This window comes from Citrus sinensis, chromosome 2, assembly GCF_022201045.2.
Source record: "Citrus sinensis cultivar Valencia sweet orange chromosome 2, DVS_A1.0, whole genome shotgun sequence".
Classification (NCBI taxonomy): domain Eukaryota; kingdom Viridiplantae; phylum Streptophyta; class Magnoliopsida; order Sapindales; family Rutaceae; genus Citrus; species Citrus sinensis.
Window position 1 is genome coordinate 7579628 of NC_068557.1, and position 17555 is coordinate 7597182.

Genomic DNA, 17555 nt, shown 5'->3' on the forward strand with positions numbered 1-17555 from the left:
AAGTGAATAAATTGATCTTCACTTCAGTCACTGAACTCGTGACCTTCAGCCCCTGAACTCATCGCTGCTGCTGCCGCTGCTCGTGCTCGTCGCTGCTGCTGCCGCTGCTCGTGCTCGTCGCTGCTGCTGCCGCTGCTCGTGCTCGTCGCTGCTGCTGCCGCTGCTCGTGCTCGTCGCTGCTGCTGCCGCTGCTCGTGCTCGTCGCTGCTGCTGCTGGTCGCCGCTGCTGCTCGTCGCCGAGTGATCTCCACAAACCTACAACTTGTGAGTTTGCTATTACTTGGATTTTAATGGTTTCACATGATGATGTGTTCATGCCGAGAGTAAAAACAGTAAAACTTGAAATAGAGTTTAACGTTGTTGGACTTGTGAGTGTTTGCTGTTGGAGTAGATTTAGATGAGCCGAGTTGGTTAGCTTCATAGCTTTTCAATAATTTGCTTTGATTATTGTGTAATATATGATAATTTTGTGACGATGGTGGTTTATATATGTGATTAAAAGCTAAACTAGTGGATTTGTAAGTATGCACTCGGCAAAGCATTTGAGCAGGTATTTTCATCTTTTCGTTATCACATTCCTCTAATCAATTAGCGTTAATAAAAAAAATGATTAATAACGTAAATCGAGGGACTTGGGCTTAAATCTCTAAATTAAACTCGTGATCATTAATATAAGCAAACTACAAGTAGTCTATCTTGATCAACGTTTTCAACTCTTCCAGGACTGTCCCACTTCCAAAATTTTTTATTCAAACAATTATTGAAAGCTCATTTCTATATAATATTTCAACAAGAACAAGCAGAGGAGTAATTGGGATTATGATTTATTTTGATTTGAACTTGTTATTTGAACATGTTATGTGTTATTGAACATTGTTTGAGACATATTTTTATTTTTTGTTTGTTAATTTTTTATGTTTGTTGTAGATTTATTAATTTAAGGTTTTAAATTTAAAAAAGCCCAAAATAGGCCCAATAGGCCCATAATCAAAATAATCGAACTGAACCGAATCGAATTATTTCAATTAATCGAGTATTTGATTATTTCGGTAATTTGATTAATCGCGATTATGATTTTAAAATAATCGTAATCGAACGATTATGAAAATTTTAGTAAAAAACCGAACCGAACCGAACCGCGCCCACCCCTAGTTGCAAATGTATGTGTGTGTAAACAGTAACTTTAACAAACTATTCTGAGCTATCATTCTTCTTCAACAACCTTTGCTGACTTGGCATTGCTGAACTACTTAAGCTTGCTTCTCTTAACCTCTGTAAGTTCTGAGTAATGAGCTGCTTTAACAATAATGCAGGAAGCAGCAGATGAATTGGGGGATTATCGTTGTTTTGCGTGGTGGTTGGGTCGATTTCAATAATAACAATGGTCATATTGGCTTGTGGCAGCACCAAGAAAAAGCGACGTGGTGGAAATAATAATAATGCAGCTTGGTACAGCGGTGCAAATGTTGATTATCGAGACGGAGGAGGCAGAGTAGGAGGTCATCATCATGATGTAGGAGGTGGAGGCTGTGGCAGAGGTGTAGGTTGAGGCAATAATATTTAGTTGAATAAGAAATAAAAATTTTGGCTTTGTTGTGTACGGTTTATTTTTCTTTTCTTTTCTTTTAATCAAGAGATGTATTTGTATAAATTGTTTGATCATTAATGTCATTTTATTAAAATTCTCTCACAATACCTAATAGGTACGTAAGAAGGAAAAGTAACTCTGAGTGGTAACAATTATTTTCACAGTATTCTTATTATTCTTTATAGGTTAAACACTAATTCAATTTGCTCTCCATTTATATATATATGAGTGGAGTTAGAACCTTTCATTGTTTTATTTTCAGTACAAAAAATTTTGTCAATTCTACTAAATGACACTTATAATGTTATTGCCCCAAAATAAATTAGCAAAATATCCAGACAAAAGATTAATCAAATTTTAAACGGCAAGAAAAACAACCAAAAATTATCAACTTATCAAAATCTTCAAACTTCAACACATCCATGCTGCCTTTGAAACAAGTACTTAAAAGATCTCACTCCTCTGCTCTAACTAACATGGTCAGATCCTAAGTACTCATCTCAAAATCTAGGCTAATTACAATCCATTAATTGAAAATCCCGAGTCTTCAGTTTTGGTGAAATCTTTGTGTTTTACACAATTGACTCGACCAAGAAGAAAGGGAAAGTATCGTGTCGATTTCTTTTGTGCTTTGCTGCTGATTATTATTATTCATTCCAACACAATTGTCATATTTGTTGTGGCACAAACTCAGTTGCAAATCAGCTGACCAATCATTCTCTTTAAACCTTTTTAATTTCTTGCAACTGTTCATCTCTTGTGCATGCTGCCCCGCTTCAGTACCGTGTAAAACTTGAGCCTGGATTGGTTTGTACAAATTATCAATCTTAAATATTTTAAATAGGCAAAAAAAAAAATCAGCAATATAAGTAATTAATTAAAATTTTACCTCAAGCATAGAGGCAGTCTGAAACTTGGAATATTGAACTTGATCACTGATGCAAGAACCATCCCAAGATATGCTCAGAGAATTGTTTCTACATTTTCCTTGATTTCCAATCGTTTCATATGGAAAACACTTCTTCTCATTCTGAAAGATTATTGGATTATATCTAGTGCAATGACCAACTTGAGCCCATGGATGGTATCTGGAGAGAATGAGTCAAGAGTTAACTCCATATAGGTAGAAAAATATGAACCAAAGAAACAAAAAAGGAAAAAAAAAAAGTCTCAAGTTTTTACCACCTTGAAGAGTAAGGTTTGAAATCACATGGTTGTTCGAGAAGTGGAGACGACATGTAGTTTCTGTTATCCATTCTAAAACGCCCATGCTGATTGAATTTTCGATACATTTCTAGAATGTCGTGTCCTTCTTGCATTATCCTATTAGATAACACTGCATACCCAACGAGATTCAAAGCTGTGTGACTTTTAAATCCCTCATCGTCTAACGTTTTTTGTAGTAGTATAAAGATTAATTAATTTACCTTGGCCGGACGCGTCAAGCTTCTTACTTCGATACATCTGAATAAAGAAATTTCTTGAATAATTAGATAAAGAATTTAAAAAGAAAGAAAATCTATTAGTAAGGTATGATAACTTTTAAGGTCCGTTCAACTTATTACCTGCAAGTGACTCTTTACATGAGCAATGCTTAGTCCTTTTACATTCATCAGCTGGAGAACTGATTTTGGAGTTGCTCCTGTACGCGCATACATGGAAAGAGAAAACAATGATCAATGTTAATTCATATGATCATATCATAAGCTCTACAACAAAAGCAGATATACATATATAGGTAAAAGTAAACTCACTTTCTTGGCCTCCAAGCCTCTCAACAGCATGCACAAAAGCTAGATGGAGATCTTGTGTCCAGCGGAGCCTAGGCATTTTTGATCGAACGTATTGCCTAGCCATTGTTATTATTTCTTTCCCTTCCGTGGTTGTGTTCGTACTTATAATACTTGTGCCACCACTGTATGGTACATTTGTGATGTTATCATTCTCAGCATCGTCCATAGCTGCTTCTTCGTTCAAGTCAAATGATGAACACTTTTGAAATGCTTGAGTTCCACTTTCATTGCTCTTATTGTCATCAGAGGATATCTCAACCGTGTCAGTCACATTTTCCATCGATATGATGATTATCTTCTCTCCTTCTTCACAGTGCCATTACTGTCACAATATATAAAGTAGAACGGAAAGTGAGGAGTTCAAATAAGGATTTAATTTTAAAAAAGCAATGAAATGAGAATATGGATGCGAAGACCTAATGATTTGTGTGTGCAATTTGTACACTAAAAACAACAAACACATTTATTTCTAAATGATAACCCTAATTGTCAGCCATCAAAATGATATTAATTATCTTGGTTTTCTTCATTAGAACTTAAAACCAGTAGATTGGAGAGTTCATGTTCAATGAATCCACCAAATTAAAAGCTAATTTTTTTTAAAAAACCACTAATGAGATGGGGGGTTAGGCATAAACTTCTACCTATAATATAAATTAGAAAATGATAAAATACATGTGGAGAGGGATAAATTAAAAGCTAAAATTGATATGTTGAAAAAAGAACAATCCAAATTGTCTGTCAATTTCGATGTTAAATTCAGTAATTAAATGTTTAAACATCCATTAACTATAAATAAACACCAAAAAGAGCAATAATAATTCAATCCATATATTTGAAGGGCACAAATATATCATGCTCTTTTGTATGGACAAAATCAATTTATGATAACAAGCAACCATGCTTTGTTACATATTTTTGCAAATTATTCTATTAAGAGAAATGAGATTGCGATCATTACTAAAAACTTGTGGCAAATGTGATTTTGCAAGGAAAAGAATGACAAATCAATATGTGCTGAATTAATATATACTAGATATGAATAGAATGAAGCATCGACAAGGTACAATAGTACGGATTACTTTAGATGCTGATACAAATTAAGAACATAATATAATGCAGATTTGGAAATTTAGTTAAAAACAATATACACCAAAAATAGATCAATTGATTTCTTCTCTTTAAATTAGACAAACAAAACGAAAGACCATTGAAGTCTCAAATAGAGAAAGACAAGAAAATCATACAAGTCATTAAAGAAGCTCATAAGCAAAATTATGGGGAAATTAAAAAAATAAAAAAGGAAAATCAAAAGTGTATTCAAGTACTTGCAATGCTAAATGTTATAAATATTTGCTTAACAAAATATATATGGTAATGAAATTCTCTTCCAAGAAACTAAGAGAGCGCACATGTCAGAGGAAATGGCTATATCTTAGGGCAGTTTACTGGCTATGATGATGCTTATAAGTCATATAGCGGATTCAATAGCATATGGAATTATTGATTGTTGAAACAAATCCTGCAAAAACTTTCATGTTTGATCCAAGGCATTCCTTGGATCCAGCATACAAGATTTGCTCAAAGACCTAGCAACAGCCTAGCCAGAAGTAATTTAAAATTAAGGAGTGGCCGATCGCAACTTACCCATCAAAGAAATTAAGGAGCTCTGTATATCATGGATCTCCAAGTGAAAAGTACAAAACTTGCTTATCAAAATTGTGGACGCACTGAGAGAATAGACAGAGAGTGTCACAAAAACATAGAGGGAGATAGAGATAAAGAAAGAGAAAAAGCTTACTCCGGTTTGAGCTGTTATTGTTTCCTTCTGTATTGAAAATATTCTAAAACTTCATTTCTTTATAAGGGGGTTTTTTTTTTTTTTTTTGGTGATGAAATTAAACTTAGCTTCATAGCCATTAGTCAACAGATTAATGATTTTCTTTATTTTTGTTAACGTGCTTTCTATAATAAATAAAATAATGGTTATTGTAGACAATGGTCGGGCATCAAATTGATCTCTTCACACTAAAATTAATATATTTAACACTTTTTTACAGCAACATTACAAAATACGACCACCTTCTCGGACTGAAAATCGTGTAAAATCTCGAGCCATTCTCGTTATGATTCCATTTTGACAGCTATCCATCTCTTTCAATCTCTCTCTCTCTCTCTCTCTCTCTCTCTCTTATCAATCTTTAGTTGACCTTTGCTGAGGACTCAATACTTTTTTTTGTCACTATATAGTAATCAATTAATTCCATCAAGGTTTTATTTATTAATTAGTTACAAAATGATTGATGATATGAATATGTGAGCTCTCATCTGTGTGAGAGAAGGACCAGCAAATGAACCCTACCATGCATGCATAAACAACTTTGTGTCCCATCACCCATATATTTAAACAAACCAATTTCTGTCTTATTGCTCTGATTGTTTGTTCCTATGATATTTGTTTATGTTACAAATGTTCTTATCGCTTTGACAGTTTTGTCCCAATTTTGAAAACTTCAAAGGGTTGAGTCTATATCATAATATATTGTTGTATAAATCCTTGATGAGGGCACCGGGAACCCGAGGAGCTATCCAATTTAGATATTCGGAAGGTTAAAAAAACAAGGTTAGCTCTTAATTTTTTTTCATTAACAGTATTCAGTGGAAAAACAAATATTACACAACATGTTTTCTTGTATATAGCAATAGATCCAGATAAAAGTACTAATTTTCCCAATAAAGAGAGCAGATATACCATAGATAACTAAGATTGTTCGCAACTGCTCTTCATACAACATATATACGTCAAGTAGTAATTTTTCTTTATTCATATTGCAGATAGAGCTTGGCCAATTTTGCATTCTACTGGGCTGTTTACTGCTTTTTTTTCTTTTTAATCCGACGCATATTTTGAGGGTAGGGCTCACTGTATCTCCTAAGTTGTACCAAATTTATTTTTATTCAATAAATCACTTGCCCTAACAAGGTTATTTAAAAAAAAAAAAAAGAAATGATCTAATTAGACGTTTTACTTACCATTAGTATGCAATTGAAAATGTAGCGCAATTCTTTAACATCCTGTAAATAGTATTATAGTTGTAAACTAAGTAAATAGTAACAAATACGATATTGTCGCCCTCCTTAATGTGAGTAGCGTCGCCCATGGACCATTACTAATATTGCATAATATCTAATTAAAACAAAGGAAGATCCAAGTTTATAATAGCTCTAGCCCTTAGGTTCTGTAGTTGGTCATTCTTTAGTAGTTACTAGGTTTTCATTAGGTCCAGATGGCCAGATCCGAGTCCTGACTATGTTAACATCCCAAAACGCTGGCACCATTGACTGACAAAATTTTGTAATAACCATTAACTAAACTGTTTGACTGTAATTCTGACCGTTAATTAAAAGATTCAAACTTCATTTTCATTCTTGAGATGAAATAAATAAATGAAAACGTGTTTTGTTCGATGGTGACTGCTGGTTTTTGAGTTCTTCAAGTAAATCTTTAATTGAGCCCTGATTTCCAGTTCCAAGTTTTTGCTTATCTTAATAGCTTTTTCATTAAGATATATTGCCACTGGTTGTCTCTTTTTGATCTTCTGGGAACTATCAGAGACTATAGCCATGCATATGCATAGATCATTTTTCCCCATACCGTCCAAGATTTTACTTTCCAAGGCTTCTTTGAGAGAATTTGAGCAATTTGTCTTGACACAGAAGAAAATGCCTTCTTTGTTATTGGGGAAGAGAAATCTCAAATAGGAATCATTTCAAGGATTTGGGTTTTTGCTAATAGACCCTCAAATTTGACTCGATATCGGTGCCATCAATTTTTTTATGTGTCTCAAGACTGTACATAAGAAAGAGATGGAGATTCTTGTGAGTAATGAAGACAAATATTCGAAGGATTAAATTAATAAGACGGGTCTTTGATGGGGAAGATGAGTTTGTGGGAGAAAAGGAAATTGTGTCTCGTGCCATGCATGCAGTAGTCTACTAGCTAAGTTTTAAGAAATTGAGGAATTCTCTAAGCCCTACGTAACGTACCAAATATAAAAACAATCATGTCTTGTCTTCTTTTTTTCTTTTTTCTTTTTTGTGCATGGGAGTTGAAGTCTTTTCAATATTAAATTTTCTAAGCAACGAGGAATCTTTCTCTGAATATTTACAACTCATATGTTTGCATTCACACTGCAATTCAAATGGAAGAATATATACGATATGTGCAAGAGTATTTAGTTAATTATTATTGAAATAAATATGATTCGATATGTGAACAATTCTAGACATATTATTAGATATTTTAAGGGAGAAAATTAGAAAAATTTACATGAGACTGTCCAATAAATGGTATGTCATATGTTATCATTTATTATTATTATTATTATTATGATTCGTCACTTTTAAAATGAGCGTAAATGTGTCCATACTGGAAATGCGGATGACGTTGTGTGCGTTTTTCTCACATTAAGGACACCTAGTTCATTAATTTGGCCTTTAAGCTGTGTGAATGCAAGCGTATTTCCTAATGAAGTTAGATCAGGAATGAGTATTTTAGAGGTGGGTGAGGTTGGTGAGATGGAGACTCTGAGAGAGAGGGGGGGGGGGGGGGGAAAGACAAGAGGTACATGTGATGCTCAATATTCCTGGGTACAATTCTGAAGTAATATTCAAATCCTAAACCTTAATGCAAAGAATATATGGTCAATTCAATTATTCCACATGCATCAGAATCAGTAATATTTTATCGACCGAAATAGAAGAGATAACCAAACAGAAAATAAACATAATCAAAACAATTAGCTAGTTTGAGCTAGAGCTATCAGTTCTTTCAAGATTGCCCTTTTGTTCTTGTAATATATAATTGAGAATTCTAAGAATAACCATATTAATAAAAAAAATAACAATAATTAATCTTGATATTCTGTGAAAATTGGATAGCCATATGTACAAAGAATAAGAATCTAGGTGGGATGGCCAAAGAGACGCCGCGAACATAGGCACCATGTGCTATCTCACTACAGAGGCAGAGGGATAGATATAGCGTCGTAGGTCACATGCATCTCCAGATTTTACTACTTTTTCTTTTCTTTTCTATTGAATCAGTGCCAATAAGATTAATAGTAATAACAACAGTAATACACTCCATTCATCCCCATGTATTTGCTTTATAGTTTATCATGCCGCTGTTAGGAAAAATCTAAAGAGCATTTGCTCATTTTTCCTTTCACTCTGTCAACGACACCAAGTAATTTTGCAAGCATCTTCCTACTATGAGCTCCATATTGAATGATAAGGCATTTGGTAGGCTTCTATATATTGAGGCAATCCGTCTCTACTCTCTAGAATCATATATTCATGTTCATATTATCATATACGACTCCATCATGCAAGTATGAAACTTGTGTAACTCAACTGCAAAGGCATTGTCTTGTTGTTACAGATGAAATTAAACCACCGTCTGCTCAATTCGCTTTATGATCAATTAGAGACACGTACCAAGTTATAGAAACCTAGGGTTTTCGACGTAAGCTTTGAAGGGCGGAAAAAAGTTGTTTGCTATATGCATCAACCATATATTATTATGCAACAGGGAACAGAAACCACTGAACTATGGTTTAGCTTCACAACTTAATTTCGAAAAAGAATTACTTTCATCAGCCAGGATCGAATCGATATATCAATATCAATTTGACCCGAGGTCTTGCAATTGGAATAAGTGCGGCAGCGGATCACAAAATCTTGGTGATCTTCTCTAACGAATGGAGAGTCCACTTGCAACTAATCCTAACATTGAAGAATTGAAAAAGCTCATATAAGCAAAAAAAAATCCCAAATATCCTTGATCATAAACACAAAATTGTCACTATAAATAAGAACCTCAATCCCTAAAGAAGGATGGGTGTAGACGTAAATATTGAAGAGATTTCAAGAGAAATGAATGACTCAATGATCTAGCAAATATATATATATATATTATTCAAGAAAAAGTAAAAGTATCTACTCAAACACTGCAGTGGAAGTGTGGAAAGAGCAGCCAGTAAGCATCTTAAAGATCCTGATGCTGTGTTGCGCTTCAATCACCTGCTCCCAGAAAATATTTTGCACTAACTAAAGACAATAGAAGAACCAAACGCCCAAACTGACCCAGCTCTCAAACAAAGATAAACAAAAGGATATTATCTTATTATTGTCATTGAGCAACAAATTCAAACAAGAATAGCGTCCGCGATGTCTCTCAACTTTCAGTCACTATCTCACTACTAACGCGTGAGGTCAGTAAATCAAAAGACTACAATGGTGTATAATAATATGTACACGCCCAATGCCTAAATTACATAGCCCCAAAAAAAATTATTACCTAGGCTATTGACAACCCATGAACAATTTCCCTTCTATTCCCCATAATATGAAGAGCCAATATCATTAGAATGCATGCATGGTACATGAAACAAGATTTCTCAAGTTCTAATAACTGGACCCTTGTAATGCCCTCTTCGTATCACAAAGTTGTCAGGGGGTTGAAACTCTTCTAGCCAGGAAACTTCAGAGACAGTAACTCCATTCACTTCGAGTTCACCTTCATTTAGCAAGACAGGAAAATAGAATGAAAACTAGTACCAGCAGAATAAGTTACTTAATAAGAACATGTGATAACTATTCATAACCAAAAGCAATAATCATTATTCATTACATAATACAAAAGAAATTTCATTACCTGAAAGATCCCTTCTTGGAGATCTCCGGAAATAAGTGCAGTGTCGCCCATGATCTGCCGAGTATGGAGGGGAGAGTATATCAAAGATAGCACAGGGAGTTATGGCTCTGAAACAATGAATGTTCCCTCCGGTTGTGGGATAAAGAACTGTCGTCCCACAAGGGGCTGTCATATCTGTATCTTTAACAAGCTTCGCAGGTCTTGCTGCAAACCACCAATTATGACTTCTTGTGAATGGTCAAAACTTTAATTAAGATAAAATTTGCGACCACCTACCTGTCGAAATGGTAGGAGGAGCAGGATAAAGAGAGATCAAGCAAGAACATTTAATAAAAAGTTCAAAAACTCCAAATGTAAAAAATCACTATCATAGGTCACAAAAGCAATTCATCTCTATATTCATACATGAAGACGATAAACTAAAACTATTAAACATCAATCCTAGAAATAATCTGCTCAAAAACTCTTTTATTAAAAAAGATTTCATATCAGCTAATATGTCCATGTCCCTACATTTTGTTAACTATAAGATGACACAAATGACAAAGCCAATAATCCAGATCAACTTCATGATTTTAATTACACAGCACATCCAACTGACATGTTTCTAGACTTTTAATATATGACCAAGTGATCAGGTCCTGAGAAGCCCTCATCAAGACAGACTGTGCCATCTTATTTGCTTAACAAGAGCATGATGGCTTGCAAACAACTTTGCTTCCCCCGTTGTGCGCTCATGCTATGAACAGCTACCTCCTGAATGCCACTCTCCAAGAAGATAGATCAACCAAAATAACAAATACATTTAGCTAGGGCATCTTGGCCATTGAATTTAAATATTCTCAGCTTTCACTTCTCTCTAACCATATCTTCTTAAGCTAATTGAAGTAGTTACAGTGTAAAACATTCCTCATAATAGGTGCATTATTTAATCGGTTATCAAATTCTTTTTGTATTGAAACATCAAGCAGCCGACATATGTTACTCTTTTTCAATAAATAAAAACCAAACAACTTAATTTAATAATTACCAAGAAACACATCAAACAAATTTAAAATAAGTTTCAAAGAAACATTTTCTATAACTTATTTTCCATTAACACACAGAAAATATTAGTGGTTCCTATGTATGTTGTAAGCCAAGAAAGGGCCACCTACAATCTCAAAAATCTCCACATGAAACTAATAAGGTTCAAGCTCAGCCAATTTTAGATGCCCAGAAAAGTTTACCACAATAATCAAAGACAGCAACACATGAGAATTATGAAGCCAACATTTGAAAATAATGTTTGGAGAACTTGCTTTGTGTTAGAGCAATGCGAGAAAGACACATCAGATCTACAAGATTTCTACAAGGCTGTCAGTAAGCTGGAAAAAATTGTATTATGCAAAAATACTTGAATCATTGTCCCTGGGCTCACAAAATCTTCACTTTATTCCAACGAATTGAATAATGTCAAAACGTATGACGTAATAAAAGATTTCTGTCATTACACAGAATGAACCATATTATTATTCATACTATTGTTACTTCAATATGAACCATATTATTATTCATACTATTGTTACTTCAATCAATATCACTACCTCAATCAATCCCGTGCATAAGAAAAAATGCAGAAATATAGATTTCTTTAAATTTCATTACATACTAAAGCACATAAAGAAAATCACACTTAAAAAAAAAAAAGAAGGGGGCACAAGGTTCTACTTTTGATAACCACATTAAATCAATTTTCAACAACCAGAAGTTGAATTATAAAGTGGTAAAGGCATTCTCAGACTAGTTGGTAGTAAATGATATTGACAAGTCATGAAATTTAATAACCAAGACTATTTGAATGATAGTTTTTCTTAGGTACACATTGCTTAGAATATTTATATTGCAGCTAGTTACCAAATGCTTTACTCAGTAGATGAAAGGCCAAAGGGCTTTTATGAGAAAAAGATGGAAAAAATTCTACTAATTAGTAACACAAATTGGCAGAACTAAAGGCATACTGACGTCAAAACAAGCATCACCCCTAACATCAAGAAAAAAAAGAAAATTATACAAATCTTGGTAGAAAAATGCTATCCATGATTTTCTCATCTCCCAAGCTGCCTTTATACACTTGTTTTACCTTATGGCACATTCAATGCAAATTCTTTTTCAACACAAAGTTCAATAGCCACCAGTCACATAAGAAACAACTACAAATATAGAATATAAAGATTAAACAGATTTATACAACATTTACATATCGAAATATAACCATCTTATCATTAAAAAACACAAAAGACGTTTCTATTATCAACTAGCAGAAATTATACCAAAGATTGATAGGTTTGGAAAGATGAGCACATTTAAAGTTTTAGACAAACAGAAAAGAGTTTACCATGATTTAGGTATTTTCATTTCTCAAAACGAATTACTTGACTCCAAAAACAATAAATGTTAGAAAAGAGAGTGCAATTTAAGTTCTAAAAGCAAGGGCATAGCTCTGGGTATTGTTTAGTGACATAAAAGGATTAAGAAAGTCAATTGAAGAGGGCATAAAATATGCCAAAAGAACACACCTTGCAATGGATCTTCAGGCTCAGGCAAATCAAGCCAATCATATGACTTGACATGTAAGGAACCATAGACAAGCTTGCTCAAAACAGTCATTCCTGGATGATTATGAAGGGGTATCATGGAGGATGGTGGCATACAGAAAATACCTATCTGGGAAAAAATGGAGATGAAAAACGAAAGGGGTTTCACTAATCCAATTTTCAAGTTTCGAATATAGAAATGCAATAATGGAAAAAGTTGATTGCGTTTAAATATAATGAAATTTTGAACCGGCAGAGTGCGTTTTAGCTTAGAAATTAGTATGCAATTAATTACTGGCATCTTGAAGCTGTGCTTACAGAGAAGCTGTCACATTCATGTAAGTGCAGGTACTTGATTGGAGCCAGTGATGGATGCCTCCCATTGCGTTCAAGCACAGGACCTGGCCAATTACGTACCAATTGCGCCTCCTGTTCGAGACCTACGTCTGAAGGCTTGATTTTGTCTGAAATAAAATAATATCTGGGATTATATAGAGCACAGCTAATATGGAAAGACCCCCAACAATGAAGTTAAGAACCTGGAATTTAATGTAAGCATAAACGTGGGGAGGACAATAAAGAACTCCATAAATAAATCTAACTTGCACTTTCACGTGAATATCAACATACTGCAAAATGTATTAACTTCAAAAATGCAAGAAATGCATTTGCTGTTAAAAGAAACACACAAGTCACAAACATCACAGCATGGAAGTATGAAATAAACCATCGTGATATACAAGTTACATGCATATGGCAAACAAGCACATCAATTCCAAAAAATCACTTGTAGAGGACAGGCAAAGCGGTATCTTCTCCAAATAAGTCTTTTCTCCCTCAGCATAACAGTAAGCAGTGCAGTCAATGGAAAATAAACTTGCCAGAAGTATGACAAACATGAGTAAACCCACGATGCTTGTAGTCCAAACAAGTACGCAGCTTGTACAATTAATAAAATTTTAAGAAGTACACACAACTAATAAGGAAAAATTTAGCCATGATAATGCGAAATCTGTTTCCTATAAACTTTCCTAAGTGTACTAGACAATGTTTTATGCCTGAAAAGAAAGGAAGATGCCTCTCGTCGAAAAACTTAAATTGGTGTGACAGCAGAAGTATGGAAAATAAGAAAAACTTTAAAATGAAAACTAAGCATAGAATTCAAACCAGAAACGGCAAAAATGTAGTTTAGAGAAAAAAAAAAAAAAGACTAACATCAATTCTTCTCTAATACAGCCCCATTTCATTTCATGCAAAATATTATATGATATGAATGATGTGGTTTAGTATTAAGATATTCTCAATCATACAACTGAACATTGTGTTACCACTTGCATGATTAATTCCTGGAAATGTTCTTAACAGAACTTTGGGACTAACTCAGTAGTTCCTACCAACCCCAAAAAAGTGATTTAACAAGCTAGAGAATCAAAAATTCTGAAATGAACCATAAAGATTGGCAAGCCTACACAAGGATCTATGGTGCTTACCTAAAAAATTTGCTTATAATATCTATAGACATTGAATATCACATTTGAGAATCTTACAACTAAACTCATTTTTAAGCTGACAGTGACAATACCACGTTAAGCCATGTTGAGTGAAAGGTAAACAGACTTCTTAAATACAGCAGGAAGATCACATAAAACATTCGAACAAATTTCAAAGCAAGCAAGACTAATTATCCAAGAAGAAGCTAAAATACATCCTCATCATATAAGCAAGAAGATACCCTGTGTAATTATACATGAAGGAATTACTTTTAATTCCTACAATAAGCACACATGCTGGCCTATTTAAAAGGTGATTGGGTGCTATGTCATTACAAACATGGAAAACTCAAAAAGACCTGCTCTCAGTTCAAAACACCAATTTTGACTGAAAACTAAAACAAAGAGTAATTAACCATTTGTGTTGAAATGATAAATTCAACAAAAATTCCGAAATCTAATCAGTTGCTTAATAATTGATATAGAGAACCGAAAAAAAAGAATTGCTATCAACGATCATGCCGTATTTCCTATATATACCAACTAAACAATTTTGCATGCCTGACTTTAAAGTGGTACAAACTATAAAGTGTTTAAATAAGTTCATTAATAAATATAAAATAAGACAACTAAGAGCCAGTTCTCAATACCTAACATAGCACGAACTCTCTCAAGGGCTTCATCCGTGACGGGCCCTTCAGGCGAGAATGCTGCTCTGCAAGTATTGTAAAGTCTCTGTATATAATATGGCATGATGTAAAGACGGTACCAACTTAACTGAACTGATATCAGTAAGCCGATACGTCTTTGGTAGAAATAACCCGCACTAGCTGCAACTACGATAAAAGATGCAGTTGAACACTTTGATCTTGGTTTGTGACGAAAATCCACGGTAATAGATCTGCATGACAGTTATCTCATCCCTCTCTGCCAATCTTGATTGAACAAACAGTAAATGATCACATAGTAATAAATATACATCACAATTCTTATTAACTGTATACAACTAAATATGAATACCTCAGCTGGTATTCCCCCAAAAATCATCTGAAAATCGATTGCTTGGATTTTTTTTTTTAACGCAATCCTAAACCTAAAGAAGCAAAATAAAAACTGCTTAATTGTATTCTAATTATATCCTAGTTTCTTCAAATTGTTCTCGGAGGGCCAACAAAATGCCTGCAAGATTCAAAATCTTCAAACATATCGTTTTGAGCAAGTTGGCTTAATTTGTACGTATGTGTCGATTATTCCATGTTGTCTTAAAAAAACAAAACAAAACAAAAAGCAAAAGGGAAAAGGTATATTATTTTTGGGAAAAAATAACAGCGATTTTTTCAATAACAATAATGATAATAATAATAATAATAAATAGAAGGGATTTAATGGGAACAAAATAACATAAAGGGAGATTTTAGTTAAAGTGCTGAAATTAAAAAAGAAAAGAGAAGGACGAGCGAATATGAGATTATTGAGATCCATGAAGTGAAAAAGGGGGGAGAGGCGGTGCGTAGGATAACGTACCGGATATGCGCAGGATAAGGATGACGCAAGGGAGATGAGAGGAGAGAAGCAGAGGAGAATCGCGGAATCGCTGAAGCAGGCAGGCAGGCAAGCAGCCCTTAAGTTTAAGAAGAAACAACGAAAGAAGACTAGAAGAGGCACTACTCCTACTACAGGTAGAAAGGTGAAAGCAGATTTTGGACACGTCGGCGTGGGTAATTTTCTGGTTTCAAGGGCCTACTGGGCTTTTTCCCACTCTAGTCTGAACTGAACTAAAAACTAAACCGGTCTGTTGATTTTACGACTTTGCCCTCACTTCTTCCTGTGCCTGATAATATCTTCTTTAATGACGTATTTACTCAAATGAAATCTCTGTGAATTAATGTTCAGATCTTCAAAGGTCAGCTAAAGCGATTTGAAAATGAAGCTGGCAATAAATAAATAAATAAAACAGTTATTATCGTAAAATATTTAATGACCAGAAAAAATATCATTTTATTACTCAATCTTCGCAAAATCTTTCATTTTATTACATGTTTATTAACTCCATTAATTGACTATTAGTTAACTAATAAAATACTAATACTAATAATATCCTTACTTTAAAATTTTAATTAAATTTAAAGTAAATAAAAACTAAAAAAAAAAAAATCAATGTGTGCGCTTATGTTCCAACCCCGGTCCTTCTTCTTTTCTTCTTCTTTGTCATGTTTCCTTATTCTTCTTCTTCTTCTTCTTCTTCTTCTTCTTCTTCTTTACCTTCAATCCCAACTCTCTTGGATTCGGGCGAGTGGCGAGTTAGTTGGTAGCGGATGCATGCACCTGCCAGTTAGAATTGAAGGCGTCGTTAGTGTAGGCTTGGGACTGTCAATTGGCGGTATTTGATCTTTGATAAATGATTTACGGTCTTATTTTGTCCAATAATGACTAAATTACCATTACAATTTTAAAGTATATACATTTTTACCTTTTTATATACATTTGTATCAACATTTTGATTGTAAAGTCAATTTTGCCCCTATAATGTCAGCATGACATTAGCGTTGGACTGATAGTTTTAATGAAAATGTAATCAAATAAAATATTTTGTAAAGATTTAATTGTATTAGTTATTCGATATCTTATAATTTCTATAATAATTAAATGAAATAACCCATAAGTAAATTACAATAAATGTATTTAAGAAGGCAACAAAACCGGCCCAGCCACCGTCAAGCTGACAGGTAAGCGGTAAATGCTAGCAGCACGAGGGCTTCCCCTTTTCCAATCCTCATGAGATCCAAATTAATAGCCAAATTGTTAATTTGCTATTTAAGATTTTGTTACTAATTTGCTATTTAATTTTCCTTTTTCAATTCTAAGAGTCAGTTTGGAAATGTTGTAATTTTTAAAATAATTATTGTTAGTTGTACTGTAGAAATAATCAGTTATAAAAATAATCAGTTAAATATTTGGTAAATTTTGTATTATGAAATACTATGAGTTTTGAAAGCATGTATGGACATTTGGTAAATTTTACTGTTGAGAGAAAATAAATGACTAAAATATCCATAATGTAGAATAAAAAATTTACTTATACATATAAAAACATATATATATATATAATATTTTTAATTGTGTATTATAATAATTTTTACTAAAAATAAAATTTATAATATATTGATTTTATTTCTTTATTTTATTTTTTATCTTAAAACAATTGATAATTAAATTTATAATATAGTGAAACAAATTTAATAATTATTCGACCAACAAATTAATATTAATAAATTTATATTAATGAATTATAATATAAATTTATTAAATATTGATTTGTTTCCAATTTGAATAAGGATAATTTTGGGTTTAGGTAATAATTTTAAGGATATTTATGTAATTGTATTAAAT

At 33.3% G+C, this 17555-nt stretch overlaps 2 protein-coding genes across 5 annotated transcripts; both read right to left on the reverse strand.

Moving 5' to 3' along the window:
* Positions 1-1957: 1957 nt before the first annotated feature.
* Positions 1958-5468, reverse strand: LOC102628788 (myb family transcription factor PHL11). 2 transcript variants are annotated; one of them, XM_025094708.2, is made up of 8 exons: positions 5183-5465; positions 5029-5111; positions 3343-3703; positions 3154-3230; positions 3016-3052; positions 2774-2924; positions 2478-2676; positions 1958-2387 (listed from the first exon to the last, which is right to left on the reverse strand). In XM_025094708.2, the coding sequence occupies exons 3-8, from the start codon at positions 3659-3661 to the stop codon at positions 2136-2138; spliced, it is 1035 nt and encodes a 344-aa protein (XP_024950476.2). In that variant the 5' UTR covers positions 3662-3703; positions 5029-5111; positions 5183-5465; the 3' UTR covers positions 1958-2135. The 2 variants fall into 2 exon arrangements, with proteins under 2 accessions (XP_024950476.2, XP_024950477.2); XM_025094709.2 differs by lacking the exon at positions 5029-5111 and having other exon boundaries at positions 5183-5468.
* A 4078-nt stretch (positions 5469-9546) lies between these two features.
* Positions 9547-15857, reverse strand: LOC102627901 (plant cysteine oxidase 5). 3 transcript variants are annotated; one of them, XM_006468936.4, is made up of 7 exons: positions 15690-15847; positions 15186-15258; positions 14816-15100; positions 12994-13139; positions 12658-12805; positions 10100-10303; positions 9547-9961 (listed from the first exon to the last, which is right to left on the reverse strand). In XM_006468936.4, the coding sequence occupies exons 3-7, from the start codon at positions 14916-14918 to the stop codon at positions 9843-9845; spliced, it is 720 nt and encodes a 239-aa protein (XP_006468999.1). In that variant the 5' UTR covers positions 14919-15100; positions 15186-15258; positions 15690-15847; the 3' UTR covers positions 9547-9842. The 3 variants fall into 3 exon arrangements, with proteins under 3 accessions (XP_006468999.1, XP_006468998.1, XP_006469001.1); XM_006468935.4 differs by lacking the exon at positions 15186-15258 and having other exon boundaries at positions 15690-15857; XM_006468938.4 differs by lacking the exon at positions 15186-15258 and having other exon boundaries at positions 14816-15092; positions 15690-15855.
* Positions 15858-17555: the final 1698 nt, after the last annotated feature.

What these genes read in the sequence shown, in the direction of transcription:
- LOC102628788 (XM_025094709.2), bottom strand. Translation starts at nt 3,661, where the DNA reads ATGGAAAATGTGACTGACACGGTTGAGATATCCTCTGATGACAATAAG. An exon ending in GAGGCTTGGAGGCCAAGAAA is followed by an intron (nt 3,231 to 3,342) that starts GTGAGTTTACTT and finishes ATGCGCGTACAG; the next exon opens with GAGCAACTCCAAAATCAGTT. An exon ending in ATGTAAAGAGTCACTTGCAG is followed by an intron (nt 3,053 to 3,153) that starts GTAATAAGTTGA and finishes TTCTTTATTCAG; the next exon opens with ATGTATCGAAGTAAGAAGCT.
- LOC102627901 (XM_006468935.4), bottom strand. Translation starts at nt 14,918, where the DNA reads ATGCCATATTATATACAGAGACTTTACAATACTTGCAGAGCAGCATTC. An exon ending in ATGAATGTGACAGCTTCTCT is followed by an intron (nt 12,806 to 12,993) that starts GTAAGCACAGCT and finishes ATTTTTTCCCAG; the next exon opens with ATAGGTATTTTCTGTATGCC. An exon ending in TCCAAGAAGGGATCTTTCAG is followed by an intron (nt 9,962 to 10,099) that starts GTAATGAAATTT and finishes TGCTAAATGAAG; the next exon opens with GTGAACTCGAAGTGAATGGA.